The 15,887-nt window shown below is 33.7% G+C and overlaps 1 protein-coding gene across 1 annotated transcript; it reads left to right on the top strand.

The window, feature by feature from the left end:
* The first annotated feature begins 2,858 nt into the window (after positions 1–2,858).
* Positions 2,859–15,467, top strand: LOTGIDRAFT_228067 (hypothetical protein). Its single transcript, XM_009045813.1, has 23 exons — positions 2,859–2,906; positions 3,377–3,395; positions 3,797–3,975; positions 4,096–4,176; positions 4,937–5,053; positions 5,287–5,654; positions 5,824–6,022; positions 6,250–6,344; positions 6,579–6,702; positions 6,817–7,011; positions 7,543–7,703; positions 7,866–8,079; positions 8,220–8,319; positions 8,515–9,635; positions 9,936–10,089; positions 10,288–10,442; positions 10,604–10,691; positions 11,213–11,373; positions 11,613–11,703; positions 11,907–11,993; positions 12,421–12,467; positions 13,436–13,603; positions 13,994–15,467. The coding sequence occupies exons 3-23, from the start codon at positions 3,835–3,837 to the stop codon at positions 14,093–14,095; spliced, it is 3,969 nt and encodes a 1,322-aa protein (XP_009044061.1). The 5' UTR covers positions 2,859–2,906; positions 3,377–3,395; positions 3,797–3,834; the 3' UTR covers positions 14,096–15,467.
* Positions 15,468–15,887: the final 420 nt, after the last annotated feature.

Below are 15,887 nucleotides of genomic sequence, written 5' to 3' on the forward strand. Positions count from 1 at the left end.
AATAAATGCTTTCACTAAAACTTCTTATTTTATGTTTGTTGATTTCTCTTAAAAATGAACATGATGACTTCATCAGATATATCCTTCAATGTTTATAGGCTACTGGTGTAGCTTAATAGTAGCCACCTGAGGCTGCTGACAATAAACAAGTTTCGGACTAGAGCCTGGATTTAGCCACCTGTTCAGCATCGTCATGGCAAGAGCTCCGAGCAAATGATGTGTTATGAAAGGCACAACAATTTTCATTGTTTCAGATTGATTTGTGCTGGACTTGGATCTTGCCAGATATTTTTTGGTTGACATTTTAACATAAACTGATTATGGATCTCGTTCCGTCAAAAGCTATTTATAGAGTAGATTTCAATAATGGAAGTAAAGTGGATTAAAATTACTCAAGACAAATTTGGTAGGTAGGCCTATCTTTAGCATTGGTGTGCGACTTTTATATTATATTTCAAGATGATATAATGTCGATGGACGTCGTTATAGGCCTACACTGTTGCTCAAGGAACATTTGGCAGAAATCAGAAATACATAATGCCCAGGGCACTGGCACCCGCCAAGAGTCCTGGCTTCAAAGAATTGACTGATTCAAGAACACGTAACCAGCGTATCAAGGGTTTTTTCCTTATTCACCATCTTTTAAAATAAGACCATGAACCAGCTTTACCTGTCGAATATAGGGCCTATGGGTGCTTAAAGGGTGTAGGTTCCGAGAGCAACTTAGTTTTCAATTAATGCTCTTATCAATCGCTGGATTTTAAAGTCGACTAGAGAAAATTGCTATTCCGCTCAACCCTACAGGAATTGAGGGTTGGACAGATTGGAGGGGGTGGTAGGATTTTCCCCGAAAAGAAATGGTTTGTAGCCTATTCCCAATTGCACTGCACTTCATTTTTAATAATTCAAACATGTAGTTTTAACCCGTTTTTGCATCTAAATATGTGTTGGAATATACCAAATCAATTCTAATTTTCAAAAATTCAAAATAGGTTTTAATACCCCTGGAATCGAATTATTACGTAAATTATCTTTTTATTAATTTTAGAAGAGTGGATGCCTTTAAGTAATACAAATATAATTATAAACTTTGAAAAGTAGCACCGACGTATTTAGGCCTATAACGAAATTACCTGACAAAGCAACCCGATTTCTAATAATAGTACGTAGGCCTAATAATCTAATTCACAAGATGAATAAACTTTTAATTATTGTTAGCGATGGTAGGTTAAAGATGAGTAAATTCGGTGAAAAGCTAGGAATTTTAATATTTTTCTTTTTACTAAATCAGGAGTTGAAGTGGTATGGGCACAAAAAATGTTGGTCGTGGTCTTTCTTAATTAAAGGGAGGTAAGTCTTCTTTTCAATGGTGAACTACAGGCAATATCTATCTTGAAATTAATAATTCCGAAGACGAAGTGACAATTGCAACGATAATATAATATTTTTGACTGTCCAATGCATTTAATTTAATAATTGTGAAGTGAGTTTAAGAGTAATCAGCTGACACGGCTCGAGTCCATGAGGCCCGTAATTGAAAGGGGGGGGGGGGAGGGGGGGGGGCACAGCTAGGGGGCTGGAAATATATACCCCCACCTGCAAAATTAGAACAAATTATCAATTTAAGCTGAAATCAGTCTATCAGCTATTCTGCCCCCCCATTCAATTGCGGCTGACCCTTGTTACTCGAGCCTGTTGTCGGCTTATCATTACCCTTTCGACTATAGGCTTAGGGCCGCCTATCTAATAATATAAATAATATAATCATTAAATAGGTAGAAATGCTGGGTTACTTATGATTTTGTGTTATAAAGTTTTTCATATGATAAATTTTACATAATTGATACAAACAGGATATATCAGATTAAAACTTTCGTAAGATTTATTTTCTGTTTCTGAGTATTTCACTCTTCTTTTAATCGCTGTAGTAAACGCGTAATTTATGAATGAATCATCCGTGTTGACATGGGAAAACGTGCACCTTGCTGATTACACGCCACCTACCGACAACAGTCCAAACAATGAAATCCGGAGACGCCCGAAAAACTTGTTTCTTTTTTATTTGATGAATATTTCATATTGTTTTCAATTTTACCTGGTAAATTAATCTGAAAGTAACCGAAATATATCAGTTAAAGATATATATGATATTATTTTAGGGTTAAAATTGAGGGAATTCCATTATGACGTCATCTCCGTAAAATATTAGATGGCGGCGCGAATTCTATGAAAGTCACGTGACTTACCCATTTTTGTGAGCGCAAATTGAAGGTAAATGTTGACACCGATAAATTCCTGGATTTTCTAAAAACCGTGGTGATTTTATGCCTAAATACCTTGACAGTTATCAAGTTTAGATGTTCATTTGTGAGTTTTCTAAGGATAATTATTGAGATTCGATATCACTAAATCGAAATCGCAAATTGTAAATTGTGAAAAATCCAGCATGGCGTCACATGTTTTCCGACTCGATCACAGTTTTTTCTCCTTGTCTGAAAATTCTTTAGTGCATACTTCTCGGCTTGTACCATCCACCTCATGCCATTTGCATTGAACTGGAAAGTTAGGAATTGCACTTAAAATTGTGATCATTCCACAAACCTTTGGTAGTTTAAGTGATATTAGGTGTTTATATTTTCAGATATCGGTCAAATCTTTCAGATCACTCACTCGCATTGACAAAGGAAGTGAACAACAAAACCAGTATTTCAGACATGCTTGTCAACTTTTTCATTATTTAGATTTCTGTCCTGACCTGTTTAGTTGTAAAGACAATGTTTTGTTTGTCAAGTTGTGATTACAGATTAGAGAATCTGAATTCATGTTTGCTTTTGTGTTGCTAGATATAGCCTTGATATTTGACATTGACATTGATGTAGAGGAATTGATTTCATTACTTCACTTATGCAAGTTTTCAAAGTATTTCTTAATATCCACTTTTCTAGTGCTGTATTGTCGCAGAAATATCTCTGCAGTTCAGTTTATTTAACTTTCATTAGAGATCTATCACAAATGTTAATGGGTCTGGCATAGCTTTTAATTCAAGGTGTTAAAACACTTTTGTTTTGCAGTAATAATTAGACCTAATCTGGTTCATTCTAAACAAGTTAGGCTTAGTGACTAATTCTTACTCAATTGAGGGCCTTGATGAAGGGTAAACCTAAAGAAATCTGTTTTAGACAGGTATTTTTTACTTTACTTCCAACAAAAGCTTATCTGTTAAGAGTCTTAGAATAATCTTTTGTCAAGTTAATACTGACTACAATGTCACCAGTTTACAGAAGGGTTTAATAATGTGCAGCAAAATCTGTTTATAGGTTTATTTTTTACATTGTCAGTTTTTGTTCATAATTTCAACTTGAAGGTTATATTGTAGATTTAGTTGTTGGAATAAGGTAAATATATTCCATCTTATAGAATGAGTTGTTTAAGTTATAAGTCAGTGAAATAGAATGACAGGATGTACACTTGATGTCCTGTTTGAGTAATTAAAACTTTGTTTCTTCCTTGTTTAGGCCTATATGTTGAATATCTGATAATATATTTATTACAAATGTCATTTTTAGATTTTTAATCAGTGACAAGGAAATATTTAGTTAACTCTGTAGGCCTATGAACTTTTATTGTACATGCACCTTGATTTTTGCATGGGGTTACATCAAAGTGTTACCATGGTACAATATGTCATGATGGAAGCTTTTATTTTATCTCTTAATTTTAGAGACATTTTTGTCACACATCGAAAATTGGTAATGAAACTTAGAATGTCAAACAAGCAATGAATTTATGTTTTCAGATTTGTATTTGTACATAATTTGTACATAGCTGTATAGCATGAGTACGACAGTAGGCACCTCGCGTGCTACTAACATCAGATCTACTAAAGATAAACTAGCCAGTAAACAGATGACACAAAGCACAAATAGACAGAATGATGGTGGGGGAACACCAACTATTCCCAAAGACAAATATCAGGTATGTGTTTTGAAAAATAACAATGTGAATTTTCTATGAATAACATGTTAAATCCAAATTATCTGGAGATTGAACATTTTTTTTATTCATTTTCAAGTTACAAAATTCCATGTATTTCAGCCGACACAAGAACAGTTAAATATTGCTCACCTCACCACAAATAGTAAAGATGATGAATTGATAAAGAAGAAAATAAATCAGGTAGGTTGAAGTAAGGATGTATGGAGTAAGAAAATTGTTTCATTTTTGGGTACGGTACTAATAGTTTCCCTCCAAATCCAATGCTATTTATTTTCCTATCCTCTAACTCTAGCAGATTTCATATTAAACTTTGATTTGATGACTTAAGTGTGATGTTGTGGATGTCTATCCCAAAGGTGGTGAAACAAATAGTGAACATTTATAAGCAAAAAATATTTATTTTCGAAAACTATATATTTATCTTGCTTGACAATTGTATGATTAAGCTGAGAAAAAAGCATTCGAGAGAGTAACCGGGGAATTATACTAAAGCACAAGTCTTGATTATCACAGGAAAAATAGTACGACTCAGTGCTTTCAATGCAAACGTTCACGATGGATCTTGATGAACTCGGCTACGATTAAAATTGACTCACTGAACCAAAACGATTTTTAACAATTCTGCTTAATCATACGCGGGCATGAATAAACCACACCCTCGTCATGTATTTTACAAAAAATGATGATGACGGTATACCGTCAGTCCGTCACTATACTGTCACACATGACGGTATATCGTCAAATTGAAGTTAAAACCGCAATACAGATTAATTTGGTGATACAAATACCGTGAAAATCCAATACCGTGGTATAGTGCTTTTCACGGTATACCGCCCAACCCTACTTACAAGTGTGTCAATGTGTTTATTGGAGATGTTAAAACTGACTTGTGACCACTGAAATATTAGAATTATTATTAACATTAGTGGTTTGTTATTAGTTGGTGGAAATGACAGGTAAAAATGAGGAACAGGTAGCAGTAGCATTATTAGATTGTGGAGATGATGTAGAGAGAGCAGCTTTACTGTTATTAGAAGGTGGTGAAAGTAATGAACAGGTAAACGCTTGTTTCCCCTTTTGATTTCTTAATGACCAGCCATATGTGTATGGAAACTCTAGTGTTAATTTATATTTGTGATGCACCTTTTACTAAATATCATCTTCCAACCTAAAATTGTTTGAAAAAGGAAGCTATTTTTATGGCAGTTATATATCAGATTATTTATGAAAACAAATGTGATTTATTAGCCACTTTTCCTTACTAGTAGTGTATTATTCTGTTCTGTTTAGGGTGAATGGAAGAGTCAAGGAAAGAAGAAAAAGCCAAAAAATGCCACACCACTTCCCCCACCTCAAAAAAATGATCACGCACAGAATCACTCATCAGAGAAGCCTGAATACAAACGTGATAGAAGTAGGGACAGGGACCAAGATTCTTCAGACAGATATGATGGATCTTCTCGACGTGGTCGTAGTAATAGAAATGGTGCTCCTCCACCAAGGTTTGCTAGGGGACGTGGACGTGATAGAAATTTTTATGGTGGTGATAGGAGTAATGAAAATGGAGAAGATAATCGAGAAAATGGCTTTGATAATCGTGATAGAAGTGGTGGACGAGGAAGGGGTAGAGGTGGATTTGGAAGACGTGGTCGTGGAAGGTAATTACCTTATATCAACTCTCTAAATCTTGGGAAATAATTTGCCAAATGAGTCAAAATAGAATATGATTTATCTTTAATAAGTAATTTTTGTTGATATTTTCTGGAGTAAACCAAATTTGGGAATTTTTGTCACTTGTTAAGAAAAACTGTAACATCTTTTTTATAGGGGAGGTCGTGGTGGTGGTTCAGGTGATTTTGGTGGTGAATTTAACAGTACAAGTAATGATAAGTCACCTAAATTTGATAAAGGACCACAGATTGATACATGGACAAATGAAACAGCTGAAATCCAACAAAAGGAACCTGCAGGGTGGGGATCAACGTGGGGTGCTGAAGACTGGAATGAAGATTCATGGACTGGAAATGTAAGTATTGTTACAGAGCATTATGTTGATTTCCGTAACAAATGAGCTCTATAAGGTAAGCTTACAACATAATTGGAATGATAACTCTGTTGAAATATTAATATATTGAACTTTATATTTTGCATTATTATGAATTTCTGTTATAAACATGGTCAGTAAGATTTCAGTCTATTTGAATTTTTTTCTCACAATTGTATCCTTCAGCTAATATCATTCTTTATTTCTAGTTGAATGAAACTCAAGTATTCACATCATCGCGTACCCAGGAGGAACAACCCTCGTCAACACAACAAAATGATACCAGTTCCATTGTTGGACAGAGGTATATTATACTTATAACCAAACTTTTATAGAAAGTCAGTTTTTCATGGCCTTAAAATTTTATAGGTCGCTGGTCTCCAATACAATATACACCAGCTGTGATGTATATGAATAACAATATAAGTTCTTTTTAAACAATCATTTTCATTAATCTAAATCTGTTATTAGTTATTAATATGAAATATCTTATTAAAAACATAAAGTTATTTAGAAGTGATGTATTTTTTTGTTGCAGGTTAGATTTAGGTATGCTTTTACAAAAACCTAATGAAATCCAACAACAACCTAAACAACAATCTTTTAACAGTATGTCCCAGTTTAATCAACAAGCTACAGAATCTATTAAAAACTGCATAGGGGTAAGTTGATGAGATTAATAATAAATCAAAGTAATTAAATTAAATTGTGTCAGATGCTAATGAATAATGATAAGATTAAAGAACTATTCATTATATATTCTGATTCTGTTACAGATTGGTGCATCCCGTCCTTCGAATCTCCAAACAAGTCAGTCTCTAGGACCAGTTGGTTCATTATCCCAGAGTGTTCAATCAAATAGTATCCAGTCTCCATCATCACAGACTGGACAATCGACTCTGGCTGGACAACAGGCACTACAACAGAGACAGGCTAAAATACAGAGAAGTAAACTACCACCTCCATCTAAGGTAATGATAATTCTTAATACGTTCATTTTGTTGAGGAACATAATGAAGAAATTTCTTTCTAACCAAATTTTGTTTTTTTTACGCCCACATGAACGGGGGTGTATATTGCTGTCACCCATTTGACGTAACTTGGTGTGAGTGTTATCATCCAAGGATGATTCCTTTTGAAAATCAGAAAAATAGAAAAATATTTAGTTTTTGCCCTTGTTCTTGAAAACACGTTCAATTTTTAGCTTGTAAACATCATAGAAGGACCAATTCTTGAGAGATGTTGATGAAAGTTGGTAATATTATTCAGTAACACCTCAAAAAGTTCAAAAGAAGTGTAAGACTGAAGGTTGATTATTTCATACTGGTAATTGTTACTGAACTGCCAAATATTTTTATTTAGAATCAAAGCAGCTGGTGGGCATATATTACCTTGCCTGGCAAGCTATCTTTCTTTTTTGACTTGAAACCCATAATCATGCTCTATTCTGCATGGTTTCAATAGAGCTTGAGTGACACCACTTACTTTTGTTTTGATTTTAGATTCCAGCTTCAGCAGTTGAAATGCCTGGCCACAGAATGCCAATGTTGGATGTTCAGTTTGGTGTGGACTTTGGTTCTAATAATGAGTCTGCTGCCACAACATTGTCATTTGGTGGAGCTGACAGTACAGTAACCAGATTACCTACATCAGTTACTAATAGGTATATTTGAACATTTACAATTTATATTAATTTTACCCTGTTACTAAATCTTAGCTTTGTCCTCTTTTTACTTCTTGACAGGTAAGGAAAACTCTTTCCTGAATTCATTATGGTTAAAAGCCTTAAAAACAATTAGTCCAATCATTAGTTTCTTTCTTTCAGTCCACCATCTTTGAACAATCACCTACCAATGAATACTGCTAACAATACAGCTGATTCTATAACATCCGCTATAATGGCATCTCCGTCTGCTGGGAGTAGTGCAGGTGTTATATCTGGATTAGACCAGTCATCAAGATCAACCAGTTTGTTCCAGAGTTCAGCCTATTCATCACCACCTAAAAATGAATCGCAATCTGTGCTCACACAGAATAAGGTCAGACATTTTAATTTTGTTACATCATTTTCTTTGTCTTTGTATAAATATGTTTGTTTTAATTGAATAAGGAAAAATCGTTGAAAGAATATATAATCTGATGTTCGACAATTCATTGGCCATATTTCTTATTATTATAGATGAGTCCACCTGAATCTATACCATTCCCAAGTGAACACAAGTCAAGTCCATTGGTCAACCAGAGGACAGTCCAACCATCTGCCAATTCTATAGGTCAGGGTAGGTTATATTTTATATATTTTTTGATAGATATAACTTTGCCGATTGAAACTAAATAATATAATTGCAATTTGAAATACGGAAATTGTTATTTTTGCTGTTTTATGTTCATTATTCAATACAGATCAGTACATTTGTGAAGATTGTAATAATTATGTCATAAATTAAAACATGCTTCCCTTGATTAATATTCAGGTTCACTATCAAACAGTCAAGATTCAGCAAGTTTATCATCAACATTTGGCCAATCAGCTGGTAGCTATCAATCTGGATCTTATCAGGGACACAAATCATCTAACTTGCCTGGCTCTCAATCATCCTACACTCATACTACCAACTCACAAAGTAGTAGCTATCAGAGTCCGTATCAATCTAGTCAGAACCAGTATCAATCCAGCTCAAGCCAGTATCAATCGTCTCAGAATCAGTTTGGACAGACTTCAAGTCAAACACCGTATCAATCCTCTCAGAATCAGTATCAGTCGTCAAGTGGACAAAATCAGTATCAGAGTGGTCAAAATCAATTCCCATCTGGACAACAAAGTTACTCGAATTATCAGTCTGGTTCATCATTCCAATCTCAATCAGGTTACTCTCCAAACCAATCAAATACAAGTTCCTTGTATCAGAATTCCGCTCAAGCCAGTGGTGCATACCCAGGACAGTCCTCAAATCAGTCAGGTGGTGCGTATCCAGGACAGAATTCATCAACTGGTAGTGGTGCATATTCAGGACAATCTTCAACACAGGGCAGTGGTAGTTACTCTGGGTCTAGTGCATCTCAGAACACTGGTTCTTATTCGGCACAAAATGCTGCACAAAGTGGATCTTATGCGGGACAAAGTGCATCGCAAAGTAGTGGAGCCTATCCTGGACAGGGTGCGGCTCAGACCAGCGGTGCTTATTCAGGACAAAGTGCATCTCAAGGCAGTGGGGCCTATTCTGGACAAAGAGAAACTCAGAGCGGTAGTGCCTACTCTGGACAATCAAGTTCTTATCATATGAGAGACTCTCAATCTTCAAATAGTGCTAATACAAATCAATATCAGACTCAATCACCAGGACTTGCTACATCTCCAGCTCCCAATCAGACGGCTTTCAGTGCTCAGACCTGTCAGTCATTCAATGTTCAGCCATCACAAACTCAAACTGGTTATAGCAGTCAAGCTGGACCCAGTCAAAGCAACTATAGTGCTCAGTCCTTTAGTGGATCCTCAACTCTTCAGACTTCTCCATTAACTACGTCCAAATTAGGAGATAGTTTGACCAAAATGACCTTGAAGGATTCTAGTATGGACAGTCATGTGACCAATCAGGTAATTGAATGTGCTATTTATAGTATTGTTGAAAATGTCGAGTCCATTTCATGTTGTTTGGAAAACTGAATCACAAAAATGATATAACAATTCCAAAAAATTGTGATCTGTGTGAACATGGTACAGCTGGAAAGACTTTAAATGATTAGATTTACAAATTTTTCCATTGAGATTTGAAGATCAAACAAAATCTTGAGAATCGTAAGTTCAGATCTCTAGAAGCAAACTATAGATTAAGTCCCTGAAGCTGTTGATAAGATTTGAAATGTGCTTTAATGTTACTTTGTTTTTAAATTTTAGTATGACCATTCATCAACATCAACTCCGAGCTTAGCAGCAACTACATCAACACCTTCATTATCAGGTGTCTCTGTTAATTCTGTTAGCTCAACATCAATTTCTGCAGTAACAACAACAGCAAGTTCAAGAATGTCCTCTATGAGCTCTAATACTTGTAAGATTATGCTAATAATATCTTAGTTCACATTAAAGTAACTCTCATTACCTTTGCAGTTCTGCTATTTTCCATCAATTTCTATTGTAAGCTACATTTGAATGGAATGTTTGAAGGAAAATTGTCAAAATTCTTTTGACATGAACACTTGAATTCCAGTCATATAATAAAATCTATATGAAAAAATTTATTTTGCAGCAAAAGCTCCACCCAATTTGCCTCCTGGTGTACCCCTGGTAGGAACACCACAGTATATAATGGGACAAGCTGGTGCTGTGCCATCTTTCTACAGTCCACAACAATTCTATGGGTATGAAGATCAGATGCAACTCTTGCAACAGAGAGTGCCACTTGTAAGTTGATACAGAATGCTTTGATTTTCTGAGAAAATGAATCTTGTAATATATTTGCAACTAATGACGGACACAAGATCGTGTCTAGAAAAGTACTTACTATATTCAATATGGAATTTGATCTTTGTTGTTGACTGATTAGTATTACTATTTATATTCAGGCTAACAACTATTATGATATGACAGCAGCAGCCACATATCAAGTACCATCCTCATTGTCTACAGCAGGAAGGGATCAGGCTTCACTGGGTAATGTTCAATATTCAGGTACTTTGTTAATACCTGGTATATTTCATCTTCATTTTTCATCCATTTTCATTTTTCATCCATCAGTATTTACTAGATTAGTCACGTGGGTCTAATCTTATGTCTAAAATTGATGAAGTGAAATCAGAATATCAGCTAGTTTTAGAATGACTTGCATTCATTCATTTGTTTTGCCAAAATAAAATTTGTGAAAGGATATGTGATGAATTGACATTTTTCTTTTGCATATATTAAAGATGATCTTAGATTAACCTTCAAATTAAGATGACCGTAATGTATCTTGAAGGTGTATGATGGATATCCAGTCTGAAATGACATATTGTCAAAAAAAAAAGATGTTGCTTTTGAATATCCTTTTAATATCCACAATATGTTATCAAGCAGATCCTGCGTCCTTAGCTACTCTGATAGAAGACTGAAAGTTCTCTTTGCTTTCTATAGAAATATTTGACGATAGTATAATCATCCCTTGCGTTAATTGAACTAACATATATCGATTTCAGTAACCTCAGATAGTAGTAAATTAAATCGTGTTGAAGCCCAGTCTCCAAATCCTTCGACACAACAACAGACTGGTCAGTCTGCCCATCAACCATTCTTCTATGGTTATTACTATCCTCAAGTTTTACCTGGAAATGGATTTCAAATTCCTACCATGTATCCAGTAAGTATTTCAGTTAATAATTTTATCATTATGAATCTAAAAACGGTTTATCATATATACATGTATATCGATGTAATATATCAGAATGTAAGAAGTTCAATCACATATTTCTATTGGTTACCAATATATTTTTTTGAACACTGTGTAGTGTTGTTTTTATAAGGCCACTCTGAGGGGAACAGTTGAACTCCCACTTCATTTGATTTATTAAGATGATAACAAAGAATTTGTAATTGTAGATGCCTGCTGTGACAAATACACCCCATGCCAGTACTACTGCAACTACTCAGTTTCAGAAAACATTTGGATCTCATGGATATGGAACAAAAGGTTGGTATGATATGTAGTTAATGCTTTCTTTAGAGTGTTCTCTGTAAAGCACATTTCAAACCTACTGTCCTCAATAAATATCTGCCATAGCCATAAATTATACTTGCAACAGCATCCCATTGTATCAAAATTGAATCAGTTTGCTTTATCTGCAATATCTACCTCCAATCTCATATATAATATATATATATATCTTTCTGCAGCTTATGATGAATTGAGCCAAGTTCCAGATTTTACTAAAACAGCTTATGGTGTTACTCCATCTCAGACTAAAGTTACTGCAGGCACCAGTATGTCTTTTTCTTCTTACCTTTTTTTGACACACTCGAACATTTTATTTCATATGTAAATTCGCCTTAGTTGGTCACCACAGTAATGTTTGTAGATCTATTGAAATCAATGTGTTTTCCCAATGATTAATTTGTCATTGCATTAACATTCAAAATTTTATTTAAGTTAGAATTATTGGTAAATATGTCTGTTACTTCCATGAGATAAAAAATAATTTGTAGTGTGTGAGAAAAATGATGCCTATCCTTTACCAAAGTTAATGCTTAGCTTAAAGTTTCGTTTGCTTTCTGACCATTCAATAGATAAATTATAATTGAGTAAAACTTTTTATATATATTATATATTTTGAAGAAATATTTTTGTGTATGAAGGTCTAGAAAATGGTTCCTGAAACAGAATATTAATGCTTTAAATTAATATTTTCAGGATCAGGTGAATTGGCAGGTTCGAGCTATACTAAATCACATTCACAGGTAAGGAATTTTAAAAATTGCGTCTTTCAGTGGCTGCTACAGGCCTAACAATTCATGTGAATCTCTGAATCTCATTCAGGCTAAAACTCTCGTAAGGACTGAAATCTTGCTGTATTGGCTCCATATCGTTTCAATTTGTCCCTGCACACTAAATTTTTTATCTAAAAACTTCCATATCCTTAATAACTTGTCTGATATTTATTTTCAAAACTCGAGAACCTTCCTGGGGAATTTTCGATACACTATACTTTCCCCTTACGTGACGCATGTTCTATTATGAAGTCATAGTTGAGATGTTATGAGAAATCGAACACACCTATATCGCCAATTGAAGTATTTTTAAACAATAGAAATTTCCGGGCTCTGATATTTTTACCAACCCTTTTTGGTCTGAAAAAATAACTATGAATATTGACTAGCAGTGAAATAAAATGGCCTCCACTAAAAATGACAATTCTTTAGATCAGTTCTCAGAATTTCACAAGTTTACCAATATTCCATTGTATTTAAATTCTAAGTACAGCATTTGAAGAACTCTTGCAGACTGCCGTTGTGGGAATACATAAGAATTCTCCTCGATTTGACATATTTTTAGGCCTGCTGCTAATTTAATGTTTAATCCTAACTGTAAATTCACTTCACTGTTTTTAATATTTTGTTTGAATGATTAAATGATTGTAGCTCTAAGTGATTGGTCATAAAACCAAAATTATATCAATGGCTGAAACATATATGCAGCAGAATATTGGAATAGAGAAACAAGTTCTTCTGTTTCTACTTTCTTGCATATGTATAATATTTTCAATAACGGGAATCTGTTGTTCTACATGCAGCCATGTAAATTTGCAAGTAATTTTCCATATAATTTGACAGCTACAGCTACATACACATGTTCAATGTAGATATTATCGAATAGTTTTGAGCAAGGGTTTGATTAACGTATTATAATGATATGATTATGTTTGTAGGCATTTGATAAACAGGGATTCCATGCTGGAACACCTCCACCATTCTTACCACATGGAACAGCCAATCAAACGGGACCACTAGGAACTCCAACCAATCCATATGCTGCAACTGGTCCTTTTGTTCAGATGGTAACACCACACAATCAGTTGCTACATCAAATCCATCAGGTAAATAAAAATCTCTTAACATCTCAAACTGATCATTTTAAAAATTTCTGATTTGAAGTGTAATCCTCTTTTAACATTGTTTTGATTATAAAGTTAAAATATAATAATGTGACAAAAGTAAGAAAAGAAACATATATTTGTGTTTTTTTTATCAGGTTATACGACTTAATAGATTTGTACAGTTTTTATTAGTTCTTATACTCTATGTCACTGAATTGTTAAGTGATATTTTCATCTTGTCCTATCTTTTTACTGAACATTTAGATGGTGGTGGTTAAAGTTGCTCTACCTAATTTTATAAAGAATGCATTTTCTTTTTCAGATGGCATCCCCTAACTAAAACTCAAGAGCTATGCCACTTGAAATCTTTTACATATTTCTTTATTATAGGATTCATCAGTCTCGAATCGTATGTCCCAGCAATCTAGCTCTCATACTAAATCTGGTGGATCAAAGGGCTATGGTAGTGGAGCCTATTGGGGTGCCAGTTAAATCTTGAATCTGGTTGTGTCAGAAAAACATCAGTGATCAATATTTTGAATGGGGATTTTTTTTTCGCGTTGTATTGTCTGTTCTATATTTATCTTGTAAATTGATATCTTTTTGTGTCCCCCTATTGTACAGTTATTAAGAAGGGAAGCCCTGTTTTGTTAAGGGAGTCTTCAGTGAAACATTAATTTTTTGAATTATATTAAAACCATATATATTAATAGAAAGATTAAATCTTTATTTGTTGCTACTTGCTTGGGAAATGTGGGAAAACCCCGTCTATTTTGACAATTTTGCTGCTTGGTTAGCCTAAAAGAATAAAATAAAAGGTGAAATAGTGAGACTAAAAAGTCTACCATGAAATTGTATATCAATATTTATTTGTGTTGTAGTGGAATATTAACTATCATAGAAGACAGATATTTGTACAGTCATTAATTTGCAGTTTAATTTTTTTCATTTTAAGATTTATTCTATGTATGTTTATGATGAATTTGTTGTCAGGTTTTCTAGTAATCAACTTAAACAGTATGAGGGCTAAGTCAGAAAGACAAACATTTTGTAGATTTGTTGTTGGTGCCTTAATTGCTAAAAGTTGTAAAGAAACTTGATATATTTTGTAGAGTCGAGCTGAGCCAACAGAAAACCAAATTAAATTAGAAGCTATGTGGGCTAATTATTTTATTATAAAAAATATTGTGTACATTTTGTAAATTAAATTTAAAAAAAAAAATATTTGAATAAGATAAATATAGGTACCATCCTACTAGTAAATAGATTTTAGTTTACTGTAAACTCAGCTCCAAAGGATACGTTTTTTGTGCGTGATTTAATAAGCTTTAACGCGGTGTTTAGTTATTATATTGTATTAAAAAAGAAAGTAATATTGTGCTCATTGGTAACTCTAATGTTGATTTCAGGCTAGCTAATTAGATTTATACAATACTTGGCATTATAAAAAAAATTATTGCAAACGCCTGATTTAGCATTTTTATTTTCCATTTTTAACCTAAAAGTTGTGTTCAAAAATTGAGATAGAAGACCCTTTAATAAGATAGTATTAAATTGAATTTTGAAAGCAAAGAGAATGCATGAGATTTGATGCCTGCCTGAAATTGATGTTATGTCAGATTATCTTTGTCATAAAATCATGAAACATGCATTAGTGCCATTTGTAATGTAATCATATGTATGTTTTATATATATATATATATATAGTTTGTTTTATCATAACATCTCCCTTTAATTCTATCGTTTTCCCTATCCTTTATTTCATTTCTTTTTGTTTATAGTTTTCTCTTTTTTGTGCTTTTTAAAGATATAAGAGCTAATAAAGGTATCTTTCATTGTCAGTAATAAATTTCTGAAATACTTTGAAGTCTTGTTTAAATCCTTTGTGTTGTTCCCTAGCAACTCTATATCACTACCTCAGGACACAAAAGAATGACAAAGGCCCTCTTTTTTAGAATTATATAAGCAATTTGAAATTTAAGCAGGATAAAATAACTAGATGCATATAATCTTCATTCGAAATTAATTATTAGAGCAGATATTTGTCCAGTTTGTTTGCTTCAAACTCTTTAAGACTATTTTCAATACCAGCCATGAGGTGGTTCCATATATTGAAAGCATGGTTATAGCTGAAAATCGGACTCTACCTATTCTCAAAGAAAGGGATTGCAGCCTTGAGTGTTCTAGATTATGCTCATGAAATGGAAGCCAGTCTCCTGAATTTTTATTAGACGGAAGCTGGTGGTACATTTTGCAATTAAATGAAAGTTGGTCTGCTCAAAAC

This window comes from Lottia gigantea (genome assembly GCF_000327385.1).
Source record: "Lottia gigantea unplaced genomic scaffold LOTGIsca_1, whole genome shotgun sequence".
NCBI classification, from domain to species: Eukaryota; Metazoa; Mollusca; class Gastropoda; family Lottiidae; genus Lottia; species Lottia gigantea.

Coding starts and splice junctions, on each gene's coding strand:
- LOTGIDRAFT_228067 (XM_009045813.1), top strand. CDS start 3,835: ATGAGTACGACAGTAGGCACCTCGCGTGCTACTAACATCAGATCTACT. Junction 3,976..4,095: donor TTCCCAAAGACAAATATCAG/GTATGTGTTTTG, acceptor CATGTATTTCAG/CCGACACAAGAACAGTTAAA. Junction 4,177..4,936: donor TAAAGAAGAAAATAAATCAG/GTAGGTTGAAGT, acceptor GTTTGTTATTAG/TTGGTGGAAATGACAGGTAA.